Raw genomic sequence first — 18224 nt, 5'->3', positions numbered from 1 at the left:
GCCGAACTTGTATTCGTAGCTGAATTCACAAAACATACTGTACATGTGGTAGATGCATCCGGTAACACACTCTTACAGACATGGCAGTGAAACTGCTTTTTTGTTTTTGCTGGTGCCTTACTCATTATGCAGACAGACAACACAAAATACAAAGAAAGACAACTTGCACGACTCAGTAAAAAAGTACTAAGGTGTCTCTATATATATATATATATATCTGGCCAAGTGCAGTGCACGCCAGCTATATGAAATCTGATTCCAAATTCCCACTAACACCCCTGAGCCTTACGGTGGAGTAGAGATGTACAGGAACGTTCTGGAATCACAACAGGAAGAAAACAGGAAGCATGGTTAAAATGCCCCCATGCTTACAGTATAAACAAAGTGCAGATTATAACTTTTCCAAACAGATATAACCAGTCAATAATCCTGTTAAAAAAGGCTTAATAGCCTATCTATCTAATAACCCATGCAGCGTTCTGCTGCTGCTATGGGCACACTTCTCCCCCCTTGTGTGTGTGCTCCCCCCCCCCCCTTGTGCTCCGTGTACCGCTGTCTATTACACGGAGCCGGGGCTTACATGCGGGGAGCTGAGGTAGAGGGAGCCGGGGAGCGGTAGCGCGCTGCATAGAGCCGTGGAGCGGCGGCTATGTATGGTGAATGCGGCCGGCGCGGCTCTGTGAGCGGCGGGAGGCAGCACATGGCGGCGGTGCTAGGTAGCGGCGGCGGGCGCTTACAGCGGCGGTGTCCTGGAAGCTGCGGCGGGCGGCTCGGCACATCACAGAAACAGTGTCTCCACACAGCGGGGCGGCAGCGTGAGCTGACCGCCCCATCCCCACATACCTGGACGCCTGTGGTGAGGGGCTATGACGGGGCTTCTTCTGTAAGCTCCGTCCAGCCTTTCCTGCAGGTTGTCTGCACGTGGTTGTGAGGGAGCTCTTTTTAGAGAGGCCCGACACGCCACAGCTGCTTGTAGCAGCTTCCACTATCCTGGACCCACGCCTATTGGAAGGGGGGAAGGGATGTGGAAAACATTGTAAAAAGAAAAAATCAAAAATCAAAATATTCAAAAAGTAGTGTGGATAAGCTCCACACAAGCCTTGTTGCTACTATGAGCACAGAAAAAAACACTGAAGTACTCTGGGATATGGAGGGGAGGAGAGTTCTAAATTTAATTATTCAGTGCCTTGTTCCTGCGGAAGCCGTCCATATCCAAGAGTACTCCAGTGACCCCTAGTGGATGAAAAAGAAATACTTAATACAGTATATCTTTGTGTAAATCCTATATTAGATTAAACCTGACGCACCAAGCCCCCTTCAGGTTATAGTATATAGGGGGCAGCAGGTTGAGTGAAAGACACGAAATGGACACCACTCAGCTATCAAATGCACACAAATGCACACAGTCTGTACAATGCAGAGGTTATTACTAACAATAATACTGCACTGGACTAGCTTACACAGCTATATAACAATAGATATAACAGTACACAGTAAGAACTGGATGTATATCACAGGATAATAGTACTAGGAAACCCTGACTAAGTGCACTCTTTCTTAACTAACACTGACTAAAAAAGGCAGGTAGAATACTTAAGTGTCTTGTAAAGTCACAGCACTGACAACCAGGCGGCTTTACATAGGAGGATTTGCCCAAGCATTCCCAGGAACAGTGAGCTGAGGGATAATGGCGCCGCAGACATTGCCAGGGAGTGAGGGAGAGATAGATATGCAGCTCCAGGGTGGGAACATTTGCAGAAAATGGCGCCCTGGGGCTGGGGGAGGAGCTTCAGGTCCAAGCTCTATCCCCCTGCTGGCAAAACCAACGGGTACTGCGGGCTCTAATAAAACGGTTTATAGAGAAAACCTGACCTGTCCCATGCCCTGGTGATCTAGTGGGATCGCCTGTACTGCCAGAGTGTCCACTGCCAGCGCGCGCGGCCTGCCTCCCACTGACCGCGCCGGATCGCAATAAAGACCGGCCTACCACCTCCCGAAGCGCGGCCACGCGATCCCGGAGAGCCCCTGTCGTGTGTGCCTGACAAGAAGAATACCGGAGCCTCCTGCTGTAGTTACCCGGCAACCAGGGCTCGGGAGTGTACAGCGCTGCTGGGGTGAGCCGGAGCTGCAGCCGTGAATGTCCACTGACATGTAACACTGCTGCGCCCTTGGAGTCTTCACTTTTTTCCTCAGAAAAAAAGCTCTTCTTAGGGCTGCCTGGAGCAGCCCCTCTGTTAAGTGCCTGCTACTGCAGCACCAACTACAAAACTGAGATCCTGTGCAGGGAGGCAGGGTGATATAGGAGGCGGCGCTATGCATTCTGGGAACAGTCAAAGCTTTGAGCCTGTTGGTGCCTCGTATCAAGATCCTAGTCTACACCCCCATTGTCCATTCCTTGTGGAGCCCACAGCAGAAAAGGAAAAGCAATGAGAACCCTTTTTGGGGTCTGGAATTTTTTCTCTGGGTTTTCCCAGGATTTTTCAAACATCGCGTTTAATTCCTTAGACGCAGGGAATGTAAGGGAGGATTTCTTATTGTCAGTAAAGTAAGCCTCCTCTACTTGCTCAGGTACCATATCAGTAATGTGTAAAATCACCGACCCCTGTATCAGATTCGGTATCCATGTCAGCTTGCATTATCTGGGCAAGAGCACGCTTTTTGGGTATATAACTGGGGTCTTTGATGAGGTAGTGGGAGCTGAATACGACAAAACCTCAACAGACTTTCTCAAAACCTGTGCTTCATTCTCATTTTTAGCTATCCGAGATGAAATTTGGGATAACATTCCCCTAATAGAATACACCCATGGAGGTTCGGATTCAGAAGGCTGAGACAGAATATTACAGTCCTGAGTACATGGAATAGACTCTTCAGGAGAAGATACACACTCTGCAGCACAAGATACAGAGTTCCTAGACATGTTTAAGTGAGCTATACAAACACACACACAGGAAAATGCAAGCACAGTTTCCCCCAGAATACCTTCAGAGAGAGACAGAGTATAAGGAGCCAGCCACACAGAACCCCAGTAGGCAGTTTATACAGTAAACAGCTGGCGATGACTGAATAACCTTAATACATAAACAGCTAATATGTCACTCTCCCTGACTGTCTATAACACCCTGGTACCGCAGAGGTATGCTGGAGTTATGTGGAGGGCAGCGCTCCCTGTCAGTGTCTCTTCTGTGTGATCTGCATGGAGAAAAAGGTGCTGGTGAGTGCTGGATCCGCTCTGAGGAAGAAGCCCCGCCCCCTGTAATGGCGCGTCTTACCGCTTTCAGTGAGTATACTGGCCTCAGGTGATTTGGCTGCTAACAGCAGATTGGGTGTCCTGCCTCTAAGCAGACAATTTTCCGTTGGATCAGGTTTACTATCCAGCATGCTTATTCTACGGCAGGCTTGCCATGTCCAATCTGTTAAGGTCCACTCTACTAATAAGGTGGGCTCTTCCTGGGCGGCTGCCCGGGGTGTCTCGGCATTACAACTTTTGCAGAGCGGCTACTTGGTCAGGATCGAACACGTTTGCTAAGTTCTACATTTTCTATACTTTTGCCTCTGAGGACCTAAAGTTTGGTCAATTGGTTCTGCAGGAGCCTCCGCACTCTCCCTCCCGTTCTGGGAGCTTTGGTACATCCCCATGGTACTAATGTGGACCCCAGCATCCTCTAGGATATAAGAGAAAATAGGATTTTAATTACCTACCGGTAAATCCTTTTCTCGTAGTCCGTAGAGGATGCTGGGCGCCCGTCCAGCGCTTCGTTCTCCTGCATTTGTTGCTTAGTTGAGTACTGCATTGTTACTTGGTAAAGTACTGTTGTTCAGCTGTTGCTGATTTTTTTCAAGCTGGTCAGCTTGGTTTTCTGTTATACGTGAGCTGGTGTGAATCTCACCACTATCTGTGTATTTCCTTCTCTCGAAGTATGTCCGTCTCCTCGGGCACAGTTTCTAGACTGAGTCTGGTAGGAGGGGCACAGAGGGAGGAGCCAGCCCACACTATTAAACTTTTAAAGTGCCCATGGCTCCCAAGGGACCCGTCTATACCCCATGGTACTAATGTGGACCCCAGCATCCTCTAGGACGTAAGAGAAAAATACATTACACAACAGTCAAGAATCATTCAGAATAATTTATGTAAAATTGGGTTTCCCATGAGGTAGATGTTGCTTATCACATACTGTAATACAGTAAATGAAATAAAGTTATAGACATTACACACTATGCAATATATCCTCTGTTCAACCAATGAACAATATTTTGCATAGTGCATCTGAGTATGTGTATACAAAAGATATATCTGTGAACGACGTTGTTCACAGACATATCTGATCGGCACTGCTGCACAGACTATGACAATATATCTAGCAGATTTATCATTTCATATGCATACGTGTATGCAGGCCACCCGCCAACCGGCCCAAGAACGGCTGACAGTGAAATCACCACTGGGAGGCCAAATATAAATGCCCGCCCACTTGTGATCTCTTCCCAGATTTAGCAAACGGCCGATTGGTAAGTGACTGACGCTAAATAAATCTTTCAGGCATGTACCCAGTCTTAGGCGTTCATCTATCAGTCGTTGCCAATTTTCTGCTGTTTAGCCGCAAGATTTAAAGCAGAGATTTTTTAATTTTGCGTGTAAACCAGAGATTTAACAGATTAAGGGCCCAATGTGCAAATTATTTGCATGTGTCCCCTCCACAGCCGGAAAATTGTGCCCATGTTCTAGATGTAAAGTTACATCAGTTTCCATGCTCCTGCTGGATACAGGCCCTCATTCAGCATCAGTAGCAGTTTTTGCTATATCGCAAAAACTGCTACTGAAAAAAAACCTCATGCTGGGGGCCGCCCAGCGTTGCGATCACATTTAAAAATGCAATTGCAACGCAGACAGCGGGATTACGGGTAGCCCCATCTATACGCAGCATGGTAGGATGATATCTGTATGGGTGCGGGATCAGTACGTAATCCTGCTGGACGGGATCCTGGCGGTCGAAATACCGACGCCGGAATCCCGACCACACAATCCCGACAGGAGTGGCTTCGCTCGCCACGCTGCGGGCACGGTGCCTCGCTACGCTCGCCACACTATTATATTCTCCCTCTATGGGTGTCGTGGACACCCACGGAGGGAGAATATGTCGGGATTGTGGCGGTCGGGATTCCGGCGTTGGTATTTCGACCGCCGGGATCCCGTCCAGCGGGATGTTGACCACATCCCATGGGTGCACCCTCCCGTTCTGCACTAAAATAACATTGAGAGGTGACGGGACAACTTATAAAGCAAGTATGGGCTCATTTGGGATTGTAAAACTATTTTGGCAGCACAATGCATGTAACAATGTCTAAAGCACCACACTTACATCTCTATCTGGCAAGCAGAAAAGAAATTCTCTGTCAAAACGTCCAGGCCTCCTGAGAGCTGGATCAATGGAGTCAATTCTGTTTGTAGCTCCTATGACAACAATCTCCCCTCGGTCATCCACACCATCCATAAGTGCTAACAGTGTAGAAACTAAGGAGCTAAGATTTAAAAAATAACAGACTTAACAGTGCATAAATGAGAAACATAGCAAAATAAATGAAATAATTATATAAAGGGAAAAGTAACACCTCGGTGTAGATGCAAGTAAAACCTTATAAAGTAGTAACAGAAATGAATGTCTTGGAATTCTAGTATTAATGGATCTAGGGATAAAACAGGGCAAAAATGTTATACTTAACCAAACATTTAGAAGTTGGATGGATACAACTAAAGAAGTCATAATGACTGCTATATTACTACTTGGGAGTTATCTATTTTGGGCACTTAATATCATCGTCCAACTTTTCACTGTGCAGTTTATCACTCTCAAAGGATTGATAAATCTAGGCCTTAGTGCCCTAGTACCTGAGAGGTTATTCTTTTGGTTTTAAGGTATGTTACTATGGTACTTTTAAATTACACTATAATGTCAACATAGTCTGGGCATTGATGCTGCCAGAATGTGTAGACAGCGAACATGTCAACACAGACATAACGCTGACGTGGTCATAATGTCAACATTGTGAATGCTGACAGTCACAAATGTGGCAGATATATTAACCTGTAGAAGGGATAAAGAAGTGATAAACCAGTGATAAGCGCAAGGTGATAACGCACCAATTATTACGAATTTGATAAATGACAGCTAGGAGTTGATTGGCTGGTGCATTATCACCTTGCACTAATCACTGCTTTATCACTTCTTTATCCCTTCTGCTGCCCCATTAAGGTCAACATTACAGATTTAGGTTTATTATTAAAGTTAGGGTTAGGCTGCGGTTAAGGTTAGGGCTATCCTAGGAAAAACAATATGTCGACATTATGCCCATGTCATCATTATTACTACGTATATTGGCAGTGTGCATGTTGACATGCTATATGTCAACATAACGTCTGTGTCAACATTTTGAATATCAACAGTTTGAACCACAACATCTAAAGGATTCCAGTGCTATTTATGTTTAGAACGGAGAGCTGATTCTGATTTGAGAATAAAGTTAAAAAAAAGAGGAAGTACTGTAACTGTGCCCCTGGCCAAACCATGCTCCAATGCAAGGGGTGCAAATATTGTCCATATTTTTTTTTTGCATGCAGAATAAGTACTGTCTGCTACTGCATGTAGCCCACAAAACTGGGCAGTTTTATTCTTAAGCTGGGTACGCGCTAGACGACATCTCAAACCAATTTGCCGATAACGACCAATCATTATGACAAATTTGTTTTATTGTCCAGTGTGTACCCAATAGATAAATAGCAATGCATGTACCCGCGGGTTGCTAGCGACATCCACAGTCAGATGCACATGCAGCTCAATCTGGGGATGTCGCTAGCAATGCCATGCTGCCGAATGCAGCATGGCCCCGCTCACCGTCGACCCCCCACGCCATTGCTCCGTTGCTGCCAAAATTGGAAAGTATGTATTTACCTTGCCAAGCTCGCTGGGTACATACATCGTTTAGTGTGTACCCGGGATTACACTGGACACGCCTCTCTCAAATTTAAATCTCTCTGTACAGTTTACATCTGCCGCACCTGCAGTGCAGCATGGTTTTGCCCAGGGAGACTAAGGACCTGATGTAAAATGCATGCAAGACCTGCATGTGCATCTTTGTGAATTTGCGATTGATTCAGAGTCATACAATCTCTGGTGGTCATTCCGAGTTGTTCGCTCTGTAATTTTCTTCGCATCGCAGCGATTTTCTGCTAATTGCGCATGCGCAATGTTCGCACTGCGACAAGTAAATTTGCTATGAAGATAGGAATTTTACTCACGGCATTGCAAGGTTTTTTCTTCGTTCTGGAGATCGGAGTGTGATTGACAGGAAGTGGGTGTTTCTGGGCAGAAACTGGCCGTTTTATAGGAGTGTGTGAAAAAACGCTACCGTTTCTGGGAAAAACGCGGGAGTGGCTGGAGAAACGGAGGAGTGGCTGGAGAAACGGAGGAGTGTCTGGGCGAACGCTGGGTGTGTTTGTGACGTCAAACCAGGAACGACCAGCACTGAACTGATCGCACTGGAAGAGTAAGTCTTGAGCTACTCAGAAACTGCACAGAGAAGTCTTTTCGCAATATTGCGAATCTTTCGTTCGCAATTTTGATAAGCTAAGATTCACTCCCAGTAGGCGGCGGCTTAGCGTGTGCAATGCTGCTAAAAGCAGCTTGCGAGCGAACAACTCGGAATGAGGGCCTCTGTCTTTTCTCTTCGGGTGCTAAATTGGCCTTTTTGGGTGCTACTACTTGGCTACAATGTGAAAGTACACAATGTGAAAGTACACAAGAAAAACGAGATTTATGGTAAGAGCTTACCGTTGTTAAATCTCATTCTGCGAGGTACACTGGGCTCCACGGGGAATGACATTGGGGTGTAGAGTAGGATCTTGATCCGAGGCACCAACAGGCTCAAAGCTTTGACCTTCTTCCCAGAATGCAATGTGCCGCCTCCTCTATAACCCCGCCTCCGTGCACAGGAGCTCAGTTTTTGATAACCAGTCCAATGCAGTAGCAGGCAAAAGTGACGACAACTGTTAGTAGCCACATACACCACATTCTCACGACAGGAGAAAGTGTCAGTGGTTAATGCCATACCAACCCAAAGAAGCTAAGTACGTCAGGGTGGGCACCTTGTGGAGCCCAGTGTACCTCGCAGAAAGAGAGTTAACAACGGTAAGTTCTTACCATAAATCTCGTTTTCTGCTGCGGGGTACACTGGGCTCCACAGGGAATGACATTGGGGATGTCCAAAAGCAGTTCCTTATGGGAGAGGACGTACTGTAGCGGGCACAAGAACCCAAAGTCCAAAGGAAGCATCCTGGGAGGCGGAAGTATCGAAGGCATAGAACCTTATGAATGTGTTCACTGAGGACCACGTAGCCGCCTTGCACAATTTCTCAAGGGTCGCACCACGGTGGGCCGACCAAGAGGGTCCAACAGACCGAGTAGAATGGGCCTTTATAGTAACAGGAGCTGGTCGACCAGCCTGTACATAAGCATGTGCAATCACCATTCTAATCCATCTGGCCAAGGTCTGCTTGTGAGCAGGCCAGCCACGTTTGTGAAAACCAAATAGTACACAGAGAGAATCAGACTTCCTGATAAGAGATGTCCTCTTCACATAGATACGGAGAGCCCGTACCACATCCAAAGACCGCTCTTTGGAAGACAATTCAGGAGAGGCAAAGGCCGGAACTACAATCTCCTGATTAAGGTGGAAAGAAGACACCACCTTAGGTAGGTACCCGGGACGTGTTCTAAGAACCGCCCGGTCATGGTGAAAAATCAGATATGGTGTCTTACAGGACAAAGCACCCAAATCCGACACCTGTCTGGCAGAGGCAATAGCCAGCAGAAACAACACCTTAAGAGAAAGCCACTTAAGGTCTGCCGATTCAAGAGGCTCAAACGGAGACCCTTGCAACCCCTTCAGAAGCACCGACAAGTCCCAAGGAGCCACAGGCAGGACGTAAGGAGGTTGAATCCGCAAAACACCCTGAGTGAATGTATGATCAGGTAAAGTTGCAATTTTTCTCTGGAACCAAACCGACAAGGCAGAAATATGAACATTGATGGAGGCCAGACGAAGGCCCAAGTCCAGGCCCTGTTGTAGAAAGGCCAAAAGTTTGGCCGTACTAAACTTGTAAGCATCATGATTGTTAGATGCGCACCAAACAAAGTAAGAATTCCAGACCCTATGATAAATCCGACCAGAAGTCGGTTTCCGTGCCTTCAACATGGTTTGAATGACTGCCTCAGAAAATCCTTTGGTCCTTAAGACGGAAGCTTCAAGAGCCACGCTGTCAAAGCAAATCGGGCTAAATCCTTATATACACAGGGGCCCTAAACGAGGAGATCTGGGCGCTGTGGAAGTAGAAGAGGACGGACGCTCTATCGAGAGACCCTGAAAGTCTGAGAACCAATGCCGTCCGGGACACGCTGGAGCTTTTAGAAGTAGGATTCCTACTTCTTGCTTGAACTTACTTATTACTCTGGGCAGAAGTGACACCGGAGGGAACACGTATGGCAGCCGAAAGTTCCATGGAATTGCCAGTGCGTCCACGAACGCAGCTTGAGGATCCCTTGTCCTTGCTCCGAAGACCGGAACCCTGCGATTGTGTCGAGATGCCATCAGGTCCACATCTGGAAGGCCCCACTTGTCCACGAGGAGTTGAAACACTTCTGGATGGAGGCTCCACTCTCTGGTGTGTACGTCCTGACGACTGAGAAAGTCTGCTTCCCAATTTAGGACCCCCTGAAAATGAACACTGTCAATATGGCTGGCAGATGGCTTTCTGCCCACTGAAGAATTCATGACACGTCCCTCAATGCCATGCAGCATTCGAGTGCTGCCTTGATGATTGATGTCCGCCACCATGGTGGCGTTGTCCGACTGTACTTGAACAGGTCTGTTCTGTATTAAATGCTGGGACAAGTTCAATAAGTTGAACACCGCCCGCAATTCCAGAATGTTTATCGGGAGGAGAGACTCCTCCTTGGTCCACCGACCCTGCGCCCCAACCTTTCAGACTGGCATCCGTCATCAGAAGGACCCAGTTGGAGTTCCAGAAGGGACGACCCCTGCTCAATCGTTGGTCCTGAAGCCAACAGCTCAGTGACAGATAGACCTCCGGAGACAAGTAGATCATTTGAGACCTGATCCGGTGAGGCAGGCCGTTCCACTTGGCAAGAATCAGCTTCTGCAGAGGGCGGGAATGGAATTGAGCGTACTCCACCATGTCGAAAGCCGACACCATGATACCCAGCACTTGCATTGCTGAATGTATCGACACTTGCGGACGAGATAGGAAGCATCGAATCCTGTCCTGAAGCTTCAGGACTTTCTCCTGAGACAAGAACAATCGCTGGTTGTGAGTTTCCAACAACGCCCCCAGGTGCACCATGCTCTGAGCAGGGACCAGGGAAGATTTCTTCCAGTTGATGAGCCAGCCGTGGGCTTGTAGAAACTGGATAGTCAGATCCAGATGGCGTAGGAGAATTTCTGGGGAATTTGCCAGGATCAACAAGTCATCCAGGTACGGTAGGATCCTGACCCCTTGACAGCGGAGCATAGCCGTCATTACCGCCATGACCTTGGTGAACACTCGCGGAGCCGTGGTCAAACCAAAAGGTAACGCCCGAAATTGGTAATGGAGGTTGCCAACCGCAAACCTCAGGTACTGCTGATGCGACACTGCAATGGGAATATGCAGGTAAGCATTCTATATGTCCAGGGAGACCATATAATCCCCAGGTTCCAAGGTCAGAACAATAGAGCGAAGAGTTTCCATACAAAACTTGCAGACCCTCACAAATTTGTTCAAGGACTTGAGGTTGAGAATGGGCCAGGAGGACCCATTAGGTTTCAGGACTAGGAACAACGGTGAATAGTACCCCTTACCCCTCTGAGCCAAAGGCACCTGTACTACCACTCCTGTGTCCATGAGGGACTGTACCACCGAATGAAGAGTTTTTGCCTTCACCTGATCCGAAGGAACGTCTGTCAGGCAACATCGATGAGGGGGACGATTCTTGAAGGATATGGCGTAACCTTGAGTGACGACTTCTCGTACCCAGGCATCGGAAGTGGTCCTCAACCATTCCTGGGTATACCCTAGAAGTCGGCCGCCCACCATGGGATCCCCCAGAGCAGTGTTTTTCAACCACTGTGCCGTGGCACACTAGTGTGCCCTGAGCAGCCTCCAGGTGTGCCACCATAGAAGTAGAGCCAGGCTCGCCAGTGTGCTGCCACTGCTGAGGCCCTGGAAAGATCAATACTGGTGGGTTTAGCGGCTGCAGAGTCAGTTCTAATTTCGGGCCTGGGCAGTGTTGGGCTCTTCTGGCCTTCTCAGATGTGACTCAGGCTTTACCTATGGAGAAGCTGCGACATGACATCCTAGGACACGCAACTGCACCATACATCAGCAATATATTTGAGTTAAAAAAAAGGTGTGCCCTGGCAATATTTAGAGTTGGCTCAGTGTGCCGCAAGTTGTGAAAGTTTGAAAATCTCTGCCTCAGAAGGAGGCCCGCCCCGTCATGCGGCAGGCTTGTCAGTTTTGGAAGCAGTCTGATGGGCAGCCAAGGCCCGTTTGGGTTTGGGCTTATTGGGTTTGGAAGTGTGAACCTCTTTCGGGTACGTCTGATCTTTTGCTTTCCCTGAAGGACGAAAGGAGTGAAATGGAGTACTTAGCCTTCGGCACCGAAGGAGCAGTACTAGGTAGACATGCTGTTTTAGCAGAAGCTAAGTCAGTCACTATCTTGTTGAGGTCTTCTCCAAAAAGAAAAGGGAGTACCTCCAGGGTTTTCTTAGAGTACAGATCCACAGACCAGGACCGTAACCAGAGAATCCGGCGAGCCAAAATAGACGTAGTAGAAGCCTTGGCCGCCAGAATACCGGCAACAGAAGCCGCCTCCTTAATGTAATGAGAAGCTGTGACAATATAAGATAGAAATTGTCTAGCATGATCAGAAGCGCTGGAAGGCAACTCCGCCTCCAGCTTCTGAGACCTTCGCTTCAACAACCACTGCAGCCAATGTCGCTGCAATGGTGGGACTATGCGCAGCACCAGTTAGGGTGTAAATTGCCTTTAAACAACCCTCCACACGCTTATCCGTCGGTTCTTTCAGAGAAGTGACGGTAGTTACCGGCAGAGCTAAGGATACCACCAGCCGCACCACCTGCGAATCCACTGGCGGGGGTGTTTCCCAATTTTTACTTAGCTCCGCTGCGAGGGGTTAGCGAGCCAGTATCTTCTTGTGAGGCGTGAATTTCTTTCCTGGATTTTCCCAGGACTCCTGACGTATGTCAACTGAATGGTCAAAATGAGGTAAAACTTGTTTAACCACTTTCTGACGTTTAAACCTGTCCGGTTTCTTAGGGGTAGCATCAGGCTCCGGGTCATCAGTAATTTGAAGAATGGTCTTGATAGCCTCCAACAAGTCAGGAACATCCACCTGTGAAACAGAGTCCCCATCAGAAGAGTCGGGATCAGAATCTGTGGGGTCAGTATAAACGCCATCTTCATCAGACGAGGAATCTGGGATGTTGGTGGATTGTGAGGAAGAAATGGCCTGCTTAGAGGACCCTTTGGTCTTAGGCGGGCGAGGGTTGGATTTCTGAGTAGTCAGTGATTTGTTCAATTGTTGTAACTGAGCAGACAGTTGATCAGCCCATGGCAGGTTAACCTGCCCATGGCAGGTTAACCGCAGGGATCATAAGCGGTTGTACCGGCACAGGAGGTCCCATAGTTAGTCTAGTTACCAGCGTATTCAATAGCGCGGAGAAGGAACCCCAAGGTGGGTCATTTTGAGCCCGTTGCTACAGTCCCACTTGGGGGTAAGGATCCCCCAAACCCTGAACCCTCAGCTGCTATGTTTTCCTCAAATGTGTCTGCAGCGTCACCACCATGCAATGTGGGATCAGCCCCAGCACCATTGCCCTTTGTAGCTGACATATCCGAAGGCTCAATGCAAGGCAACACAGTACAATATCAGCAGCACAATACCTGACAAGAACCCTCTGTGTAGTGTATCAGCACAAACAGGGAATTCAAGAGGTATATCATGACTAAAAATCACAGAGAAAAAATAGGATTTTAATTACCTACCGGTAAATCCTTTTCTCGTAGTCCGTAGAGGATGCTGGGGTCCACCTTAGTACCATGGGGTATAGACGGGTCCACCAGGAGCCATTAGCACTTTAAGAGTTTAATAGTGTGGGCTGGCTCCTCCCTCTATGCCCCTCCTACCAGACTCAGTCTAGAAATTGTGCCCGAGGAGACGACATACTTCGAGAGAAAGAAATAAACAGATAGTGGCGAGATTCATACCGGCTCACACAACAGGTAAATCTGGCTAACATGTCGGGAAAAACTCAGCAACAGCTGAAACAGTACTGAAACAGTAAAAACGCAGAACTTACCTAGGAACCAGGCAGTACTGAACTGTAAAACCAAAGCAGGAAAACGCAGCGCTGGGCGGGCGCCCAGCATCCTCTACGGACTACGAGAAAAGGATTTACCGGTAGGTAATTAAAATCCTATTTTCTCTTACGTCCTAGAGGATGCTGGGGTCCATATTAGTACCATGGGGATGTACCAAAGCTCCCAGTATGGGAGGGAGAGCGAGGACGCTCCTGCAAGACTGCTTGACCAAACTTGAGGTCATCAGAGGCCAAAGTATCGAACTTGTAAAACTTGGCAAACGTGTTCGATCCAGACCAAGTAGCAGCTCGGCAAAGTTGTACAGCCGAGACACCCCGGGCAGATGCCCAGGAAGAGCCCACTTTACGAGTAGACTGGGCCTTTACAGATTTTGGACATGGCAATCCTGCCGTAGAATATGCATGCTGCATGGTGAACCTGATCCAGCGTGAAATCGACTGCTTAGAAGCAGGACACCCAATTTTCTTGGGATCATAGAGGACAAACAAGGAGTCAGTCTTTCGATGACAAGCTGTCCTGTTCACATAAATCTTCAAAGCCCTCACAACATCCAAGGCCTTTGGAGCAATTGAGGAGTCAGTACCACTGGCACCACAATAGGTTGGTTGATATGGAAAGCCGATACAACCTTAGGCAGGAACTGTGGACTAGTCCTAAGTTCCGCCCTATCTTCATGGAAGATCAGATAGGGACTCTTACAAGATAAAGCCCCCAATTCCGGCACACGTCGAGCAGAAGCTAAGGCCAACAAAGTGACCGCCTTCCACGTGAGAAAATTGATGTCAGCCTCCAGCAGAGGCTCAAACCAAGCAGATTGCAGGAACTGCAGCACCACGTCCAGATACCAGGGTGCCGTTGGCGCCACAAAGGGAGGCTGGATGCGCAGAACCCCTTTCAAAAAGGTCTGAACCTCCAGGAGGACAGTCAATTGTTTTTGGAAGAAGATGGACAAAGCAGAGATTTGGACCTTGATGGAGCCCAATCTCAGGCCCATATCCACACCTGCTTGCAGGAAAAGGAGAAAACGTCCAAGTTGAAACTCGACCGCAGGAAATTTCTTGGAGTCACACCAAGAAACATATTTTTTTCCAAATACGATGGTAATGTTTAGACGTTACCTCCTTTCTAGCCTGTATCAGGGTAGGAATAATCTCACTCGGGATACCTTTCCGAGCTAAGATCTGGCGTTCAACTGCCATGCCGTCAAACGTAGCCGTGGTAAGTCTTGATAAGCGAACGGCCACTGCAGTAGCAGATCCTCCCGTAGAGGTAAGGGCCTTGGATCCTCTAACAGAATATCCAGCAGATCCGCGTAACAAGCCCTCCTTGGCCAGTCCAGAGCAATGAGGATTGCAAGAACCTTTGTTCTTCTTACCAGCTGAAGAACCTTTGGTATCAGGGGAAGTCGAGGGAACACATACACTGACTTGAACACCCACAGTGTTACCATTGCGTCCACCGCCACTGCCTGCGGGTCTCTCGACCTGGAACAGTACCTCCCCAGCTTCTTGTTGAGGCGGGAGGCCATCATGTCTATGTGAGGAACCCCCCACCAACCGGTTACCTCCTCGAACACCTCCGGGTGGAGGCCCCACTCTCCCGGATGGAGATCGTGGCTGCTGAGGAAGTCTGCTTCTCAGTTGTCTACACCCGGAATGAAGATGCTGACATCGCCACCGCGTGTCTTTCTGCCAAGAGGATTCTTGACACTTCTGACATGGCAGCCCTGCTCTTCGTTCCGCCTTGTCGGTTTATGTAGGCCACCGTGGTCACATTGTCCGACTGCACCTGAACAGCCTGATCCTGTAGAAGGTGTGCTGCTTGCAGAAGACCGTTGTACACGGCTCTTAGCTCCAGGATGTTTATTGGGAGAAGGGATTCTTGATTCGACCACCTTCCTTGGAAGGTTTACCAATGAGTGACTGCTCCCAACCTCTTGGACTTGCATCTGTGGTCAGAAGGATCTAGTCTTGAACTCCGAACCTTCGGCCTTCTAGAAGGTGTGGTAGTTGTAGCCACCAGAGGAGCAAAATTCTGGCTTTCGGTGACAGACGTATCCTCTGGTGTATGTGTAGGTGAGATCCCGACCACTGGTCCAAGAGATCCAGTTGAAAGGATCGAGCATGAAACCTTCCGTATTGTAGAGCCTCGTAGGAAGGCGGATACACTGATGAACCGATACCCGGGAAGGCTTCAAGACATCCCGGACCATTGTTTGAATCACCAATGCTTTCTCCACCGGTAGAAAAACCCTCTGAACCTCCGTGTCGAGGATCATCCCCAGGAAAGACAGCCTCCTTGTCGGCTCCAGATGAGACTTTGGAAGGTTCAGGATCCAACAGTGCTCTCTGAGCAGCTGTGTCGTGAGAGCAATGGATCTTAACAACTTCTCCCTGGACGACGCCTTGATCAGGAGATCGTCCAGATACCAAATTATGTTCACCCCCTGCTTGCGGAGGAGAACCATCATCTCCGCCATCACTTTGGTGAAGACCCTCGGTGCTGTGGAGAGGCCAAACGGCAGCGCCTGAAACTGGTAGTGATCGTCTAACAGTGCAAACCTGAGATATGCCTGATGCGGTGACCAGATGGGAATGTGGAGGTACGCATCCTTGATGTCTAGGGACACCAGGAACTCCCCCTCCGTCAGTCCTGAGATGATAGCTCTCAGAGACTCCTCTTGAATTTGAACTCCTTGAGATAAGGGTTCAGAGATTTTAAGTTTAGAATTGGCCGTACCGAACCATCCGGCTTCGGTACCACAAAACGGTTTGAATAGTAACCCTTGTTCCACTGATGAGGTGGAACTGGAACAATAACCTTGGATACCACCAATTTTTGGATAGCCTCCAGAAGAATTGCTCTGTCTGCCGGCAGAGCTGGCAAGCCTGATTTGAAGAAACGGTGAGGTGGGAGATCTTAAAACTCCAGCCTGTACCCCCTGGAGACTATATCCAGTACCCAAGGGTCCTGGCCAGACGACACTCAGACGTGGCTGAATGTCGGAGTCTTGCCCCCACCTGACCTTCCTCCAGACCTAGCTGTCCACCGTCATGCGGAGGACTTTGGGTTATCAGAAGCTGCTTCTGGTTTTGGGAGCCAGCGGGAGCAGGCTTCTTTTCTTTAGCACGACCACCTCTGAAGAAGGTGTTCGAAGGCTTGTTCTTTCTAGAACTCGCGGTCCGAAAGGGCTGTGACGTGGCCGGCGTAAAAGGCTTCTTCGTAGCCGGTGCAGCTGAGGGGAGAAAAGGAGACAAACCCGCGGTAGCCATGGCAATCCACGAATCCAGCGCCTCCCCAAAGAGAGCCTAACCTGTATAGGGTAGGCCCTCCACGCTCTTCCTGTATTCGGCGAACGCAGACCATTGGCGCAGCCAGAGACCCCTGCGAGCCAAGACAGAAGTGGAGGAAACCCCCCGCATCCATGGAACCAAGGTCCTTCATGGAATCTACCAGGAACCTTGCAGAATCTTGAATATTACGCAAAAATAAATCAACGTCACCTTTATCCATAGTAGTCGATTCCTCCTGCAGAGTGATTGACCACCTGGCAATAGCTTTAAAAATCCAAGCACAGGCTATAGTAGGCCGCAAAATAGCCCCTGCAGCTGTGTAAATGGATTTTAGCGTAGCATCCACCTTGTGGTCTGCCGGATCCTTCAATGCGGTAAATCCTGGTACTGGTAATACCACCTGTTAAGACAGCCTGGAGACAGAGGCGTCGACTATCGGCGGGGACTCCCAATTTTTTCTATCTTCCTCTGGGAAGGGAAAAACAACCAAGACCCTCTTGGGAATCTGGAATTTTTTCTCCGGATTTTCCCAAGTTTTTTCAAAGATAGCATTTAATTCCTTAGATGCTGGGAAGGTTAGAGGGGGCTTTTTACTGTCCGTGAAAAAGGCCTCCTCTAACTTCTCAGGAGTAGTGTCAGTAATGTGTAACACATCCCTTACGGCTTTAATCATCAACTGCACCCCCTTAGCAAGTGATGCCGTTCCCCTTGACACATCCCCGTCACCGTCTGCAGTGTCAGAATCGGTGTCCGTGTCATCCTGCATAATCTTAGCAAGTGTACGTTTGTGAGAATGTACCGCAGGGGACCCTGAGGAAGCAGTATCCAACCAAACAACCATAGAGGATTGCAGAACCTGAGTTGCATACTCAGTTATAGCAACCCTGTCTGAAATCTGAGAAATAGTCCCCCTAAGAGAGGCTAACCATTCCGGCTCTCTAGCAGGGATCTGCGCTACAACAGTGCAATCCTGATTACATGGGATGGGATCTTCCTGGGAAGATAAATCCTCTGCAGCATATGAAACAGAGTCTCTAGACATGTTTGCAACTACACCCACATACACACAGGGTACTGGGCAGACAGAGTTTCCTCCCCAAGAATGGCAGAGAGACACAGAGATTGGAGCCAACCCACACACAGCGCTATTATAGGTATAGGGAGACCCTAAACCAGCGCTGACTGTGTCCCTTAATAGGTGACACAGTCTTACACTGCCTCCCCTCCCTTCTACTACCCCCTGGTAACGTACAGATAGCTGGAAGTGCTCTGGAGGGACCTGTTCTTCCACTGGCAGTGTGCTGCAGGCAGGAAAATGGCGCTGAACGCTGCTGGGTCCGCTCTGAGAAGCTCCGCCCCCTTAATGGCACTGTCTACCCGCTCTTTGTAGATTATACTGGCCTGAGGATTTTGTGCTGGCTTGGATCCGCAGACCCCGACAGGCTTGTTAGTACCACTGAGCCGTCCAGGAGCAG

General features: G+C 48.7%; 1 protein-coding gene across 4 annotated transcripts in view; it reads right to left on the bottom strand.

Moving 5' to 3' along the window:
- LOC134910095 (ATPase family AAA domain-containing protein 2-like) overlaps window positions 1–18224 on the bottom strand; it is a 611116-nt gene that overhangs the window by 384449 nt on the left and 208443 nt on the right. For all 4 annotated transcript variants that reach the window (XR_010176115.1, XM_063917736.1, XM_063917735.1 and 1 more), the window contains exon 7: window positions 5361–5520. Coding sequence is in view for 3 of the 4 variants with exons in the window: in XM_063917736.1 (XP_063773806.1) it covers window positions 5361–5520 (160 nt within the window). In the remaining variant the exon portion in view is untranslated. The remainder of the gene's footprint in view (window positions 1–5360; window positions 5521–18224) is intronic.

This window comes from Pseudophryne corroboree, chromosome 4, assembly GCF_028390025.1.
Source record: "Pseudophryne corroboree isolate aPseCor3 chromosome 4, aPseCor3.hap2, whole genome shotgun sequence".
Taxonomy (NCBI): domain Eukaryota; kingdom Metazoa; phylum Chordata; class Amphibia; order Anura; family Myobatrachidae; genus Pseudophryne; species Pseudophryne corroboree.
The sequence above is the reverse complement of the archived record's forward strand: the minus strand, read 5'-3'. Positions and strand labels throughout refer to the sequence as shown.